The sequence below is a fragment of the Mya arenaria genome, chromosome 13 (assembly GCF_026914265.1).
Source record: "Mya arenaria isolate MELC-2E11 chromosome 13, ASM2691426v1".
In the NCBI taxonomy this organism is placed as follows: Eukaryota; Metazoa; Mollusca; class Bivalvia; order Myida; family Myidae; genus Mya; species Mya arenaria.
Window position 1 is genome coordinate 36,795,273 of NC_069134.1, and position 5,851 is coordinate 36,801,123.

At 36.5% G+C, this 5,851-nt stretch overlaps 1 protein-coding gene across 1 annotated transcript; it reads right to left on the reverse strand.

The window, feature by feature from the left end:
- Positions 1–1,130: 1,130 nt before the first annotated feature.
- Positions 1,131–4,803, reverse strand: LOC128215231 (uncharacterized). The gene is made up of 6 exons (XM_052921939.1): positions 4,419–4,803; positions 3,036–3,106; positions 2,429–2,569; positions 1,837–1,927; positions 1,512–1,597; positions 1,131–1,330 (listed from the first exon to the last, which is right to left on the reverse strand). Exons 1-6 carry the CDS (start codon positions 4,586–4,588, stop codon positions 1,131–1,133), a joined length of 759 nt encoding a protein of 252 aa, XP_052777899.1. The 5' UTR covers positions 4,589–4,803.
- Between the last annotated feature and the right edge of the window lie 1,048 nt (positions 4,804–5,851).

The window sequence follows — 5,851 nt, forward strand, 5'->3', positions numbered from 1 at the left end:
TTTTTGACTGTTTCAATTTCAATGAGCTATTTACAAGTCATATATCAACTAAGTTCAACTGCATTATTTTCAAAACCTATATAATTATTATCCCACTATGATGCCACTCGGTCACAGTGCTTGTTTGTGGGTTTCAGGTTTCGGTGAAGTTTGATCTTGGGGGTATTCGCCCTAGTTTATCCAGAGTTATGCCCATTTTACATTAAAAATAGTAGACCTGTGTATATATCATGCACGCAGCTACTTAAGTTAAAATTATTATTCAATTATGATGCAACTCAGTCACAGCATTTGTGTGCAAGTTCTAGGCAAGTTCCATCATGGAGTAAATCAATTGTCCGAGTAACTCTAGAGTTCTGCCTGTTTTTCAAAAACCAGGCCACTAGGTCAAATTATAGAAAAAACTTTGTAAACACTGTAGAGGTTACATTCTCTATTTGATCACCATGAAACTATGTCTGAATGTTTGTGTTTATGAAGTCTATGTCAAGTTTGAAACATGGTAATATGAGTTCAAAAACAAGGTCACAAAGTCAAGTCAAATATTGTTAAAAAACTTTTGAGGCCATAGTTCTACTATATCTATATGAAATCTGATCGGAATGTACTTACTACAGCAAGGTAATTGAATTGGACCAGGTGAGCGATAGAGGGCATTCAGGGCCCTCTTGTTTAATGGAAAAATACGAAAAACTGTTAAACCTAAATAAATTGTAAACTATGTGGTACTTCAGTTAGTTATTTTCAATTAATTGTACACATTAATTCCAAGTTTTTGTCAGTTTTCGACAATTTCCTTTTTTCTTGCAAATTAATCATCTGGTGCACAGTTGCTTTAACATAAGTTCCATAATCAATCAGGGGCCATAATTTGTATAAAGGATAATATGGAGTAACCTTACCTCATCCTGTAACGGACATGAACGACTGTGTGAAGTATTAAGTCAATTAGATGAAGGCTATTCGATTTATAGTGAAAAGCCCAAATTGCCCTAAAACGTTAACCGGACGCAGACGTTGGGCGAGTTGTATAGCCCTCCTTATTCTTCGAAAAGTCGAGCTAAAATGACAAATACGAAGAATTGGTTCTTAAGATGATGTTGGGATTTTTACATTCATTTAAATATATTTTAAGTATAGTTTTCGTTTTCGACTCTTCTCTTCAAAAGTTCAATGTTAAGTTCATGAACTGCTGCCTCCCTTTTGTTCTTTTCCATCCAATACCTCTCTTGGGCCCTAAATGATTTTAATTCAGCGTTCAAGCGCTGCTCCTCAAGATCGTACAAATCCTCCGTTCTTTCTCCTTTCCTTTTCAGTGTGCTTTTCTTCCCTGTTAAGAAATATTTAGTATGTTATTTCTTGATTTTCATTTATTGACAAACATGTGTTATGCCTTTAATCTATAACATTTAAGTTCTAAAATGTGCTCATTGAATGTAAAGGCTATCTGTAATTGCGGTCATGAGGCCTTCAAACAGATTGATGATTTTATATAAAGGTTTAGTTACCACCTTTAAACATCGGCTTCTTTTCTGCCGCTTGGCGATCACAATCTTGTTCATCTCGCACTGGGCTTGGGGTTTGTATTATATCCGAGCTAAAACAAAACATACATTCATTAACTGATATGCATCAAGGAACTTTGTATACACATCATACAATTTAAATAATATGTTCTTCATATAAAGTCAAATAGTACTTCTTCAATAATCACCTACTTCCATTGCAATACTACTACTGATAGACGGTCATGTTCAGACAACAGTTCGGTAAATATTCCCTTTCGCAAATGTTAACATAATTAGTTGTCAGTTTATTGTGTAAAGTATAAGTTACATGTTCATGCTGTCGTCAAGGTGTAGCACGATCAGACCATCGTCTCTAGTAATCTCATGGCCGCTTGGTAATGACTGTGCAACATAAGTGGCTGAAAAAAAGAATTAACATATTAATAATCAATATATTATTCTTAACAATTATGCACAAGTCAATTGTAACCACGCCCCCACCAGGTCCGGGGACAGCGGGGGAAATGGGGCGTGTTTTTACCTTTCATGTGGCCCCGCAGTGCCGGTTGAATGCGGTGGTTTTGTATTTGCGCAAAAAAGCGTGGAATTTGCCTTACTTAGGCTCCCTGGGGTGCGGGGGCATTTCGCGGGGATTTGACCATCACTTCGTCCCCGTAGGGTGGCGATTTTACCTGGGGTTGGCTGGACCGAAAGTCAAAGTCCCCGCTATTCCCCGGACCTGGAGGGGCCGTGGTTACTGACTGGTGCATTATAGTTACAGATCGTTACGCACAAATACACACGGCCTTAAAGCGTTCTAATGTTTCTCATGTTTTGAATTTTGGCGATTGAGTAACGTTAATAAAATGCAAATTGAACAATCACAACAGTCGAAATATGTACGAATTCAGTAATCTCACCTGTTTCTGATCCTCCGGGAATCCCTAGCAACTGGCACTGATTGTTAGCGTACATGTGGTTGCTAACGAACTCTTCGCATGCTGTTAGGGGCTCAATCACACCAGCACCAGTCATTTTACTTTTATCTACCTTTTCTTTTACTGAATAAAATAACGTCCGTGTATGAAAATGCATTGAAAACAGAAAGCAAAATTCAAGTATCAGTACAGCTACAATGCTTTATAGTAAATATCACCATGCGGTTAACAAAATACGTGCGGCGGTGATTTAAAAGCAAAGGCAAATTAACTGACGTAGATTCTTCACATAGTACAGCATATTGAAGTAAATTTTATCTTTTTTATAGATAATACATTGTGGCAAACGGTTCCTTATATTTGACTGACCGTCAGTCATACGCACAGGCGACACAAGAATAATTATTCAACTTTTAAATACAGCCGCACCCCGTTGGCTCGAACTCTTTTGGCCAGAATTGCTGATCGAACTGGATATGAAGGACCGATGTTTATATTCTGAAGGTTAGACATCCCACCTAGCCCGATTTTTCCTGAGTTAGAGCAAACGGGGTTAGACAGTTTATCGTAGTAAGCGTATTAAGCGAACCTCTTCCTTTTGCGTTTCTCCACATCGTCTTAATCTCGTCAACACTCCTCATGTTCGTAACCAGACCAGAGCTAAAAAAAAAAAGATACAAAATACTATCGAGTTCTACATCATAATGTTAGGGTGTCAAACAAAACGTCAATCTTAAAACAAAATTAGGACATAGAATATAAACAAGTTAAAATATTGTCAAACAATATCATATATATTTTTTTTTTCAAAGACTAGCATTCAATAGAATGCATATTATAAAAGCACGGGACTGATTAATTGCGATTAATGGTGATACATTGCAGTACATCCCATAGTTCTGTAATGGCAAGACATAAGAAATAAAACATAGATCGATTGAAGGTTGTTGTATATGTATCGTTATGTATTAAACCAATAAGGGTCACGACTGTTGATAAAAAAATTCAATACACTATTACATGAACTTTTATACCACACAAATTTAACACGCACACGCAGTTTGATTGCTCGTGTAGATGACGTCATCGTTCGATGTCTGACATGTGTAAAGTTTTCAAAAATATCAGTCATTCGTCAGACCTGAGGGAAAGCGGTCATACTTTTACACAGTGCAAATCTAATATTTGTGAGAAAAATGGATGTATAATTATCGTGTATCCGTGTTAACATTTTTGTAATATACTGATATTATGATGTACATATAATCAGTGAAAGTTAACATAAAGTACCGCATGGAAATAGGGCTGAATTTCCATATCTACTTTCTCAGATTTGGTTCAGTTAATACAATAGTTGCTGTTATTCCAGTACATTTAACATGTGATTTTTACAGACAATTGAAATAAACCTATTTCTCATATATAAAAGCTTACATCGACAAACACTTAGAAAAAGGAAGTGAAAACAAATCATGCTGAAGGTGTCTTGATAAAAATAGACACAACTGTGTTCAACGGTGTGTTCAATTTTTACGGGATTCTTTTAGCATATTTCACAATGATCGAAGCTAAATTTACAATAGCCACAATAATCGAGAGCGATCAGGGATATTTTTTATTATTTTGACATTTCTTCTGTATCCCTGTCTCGAGTCTGGCACAATAAATAATAAACGTCAAAGGACCAGGTGGACTAAACTTTACACGTTACATAAAATATGTGAACCAGGACTTAACAATTAAATAAAAATGATACAGTTGCAGCCAATGAAAGATAGAAGGCACTAGATTCTTTGCGGTAAGATTCTTTCAAAAGTTTGAAATTCATGCCTGTATTGTTTACCGTTTAATAAATCATATTACAAAATAATAAATTATTGTATAAACATGTTTATTGTATCGTATAGTTATTTAATTACTGTAATAATGCATGTTTGATAAAAAACATGTGAACAAAAGGGCTGTGTCTTACGCATTAAGCTTTTTACAAACGCCTTCCCAGGCTGTTTTTTTTAGCTTGCCACCTTGTGTGGCCCCTCGAAATGTTCCGAACAGTACATCGGACTCGACTGATATCAGCTCGAGGCAGTAACTTTTCTCTGCTTCTGTCCAGTTGGGAGCTCTTTTGCTTCCATTGTCCATTTCTATCGTCTGTTGTCAGATTTTCCCGAACTTTATACTTTCTTACCTTTTTTACCGAAGAGCTCTCTTTTAACCGAAATGACCGAAAAGATAATCGCGTTATTTTTACTCAGTTGAGTAGCTTATTGAGCACGTTCAAGAAATGGGATTTAGCTAACCTACTCAGCTGAGAGCGTTATTTTTACTGAGCATGTTATTGAGTTAACGTACTTAAGAATTTTCGAGAAATTGGGGCCAGCATCCAAATTTTCAGTACAGAAATTTAACTTTCCGGAATATAACGGAAATTTTCGGGTATCTCCGTGGTACCATCTCCGTGCAATTATGCAGTATGGCGTTCATCTCTTACAGAAAGAGAATGGTAACTTGGTAAGTGTTTAAAATACATATTCAACGTTTTTTCGTTTATTTTTATGACTTTTGTACAGTTGTATAAATCGTCCACCCTTTGGATGAAAAGCAAATGATTTATCCGGATTTTGTTCATCCGAAACTAAATCACGGGTGCCCTATAAATCACTAGTATCAACATCCGGTGTAATTTTTGCTTGTATTTTGGAGAAACTCGATTGATTTCTAGCAAACTTGGTTTACCACTACTGTACATCGTCGCTTATTATTATTTGGTATGTTCCAATCTAAAAAGTGATTTGCTCCCATAACATCTCAGATTTTAATAAATAAAAGACGAAAGGATACAAATGCCTTACATTTTGTTTGTCAATGTCATGTCATTAGTCATTCTCATCACCTTTGAATAGCAGAACAGAACGAACACTATCACCAATTCGTATTGTGGCTTTTTGGATGTGTCTTAAATTCTCATATTTGATAATAAATGCAACAATAAAATGTTTCCCTTATTCTGCCACAGTTATGCACCAGTCAATTGTAACAATGGCGCCCAGGTCTTGTTTATACCGGGGATAGCAGGGGAAATGGGCCATGTTTTTACCTTCCAGGTGGACCGGCAGTGCTGAGTGAATGCGGTGTTATTGTTTTTGCGCTGATAACAGGGATTGGGCCTAACCTAGGATGTCCCCAGGGGCATTTGACGATGATCTGGTCATTTCGTTACCTTACCATTTCGTAACTGCTGATCTTGGTTATTTCGTAACCATTCTGTTAGTCAATTCGTAACCGTCAAGTAATCAATTGCTCATATAATAACCACCATTTAACAAGGTGATAAATAGTACACTTAGCACCTCGTTAAGTGTATTGTTCGAACCTGGATGTATATGGCACAGCAACCAAGACACC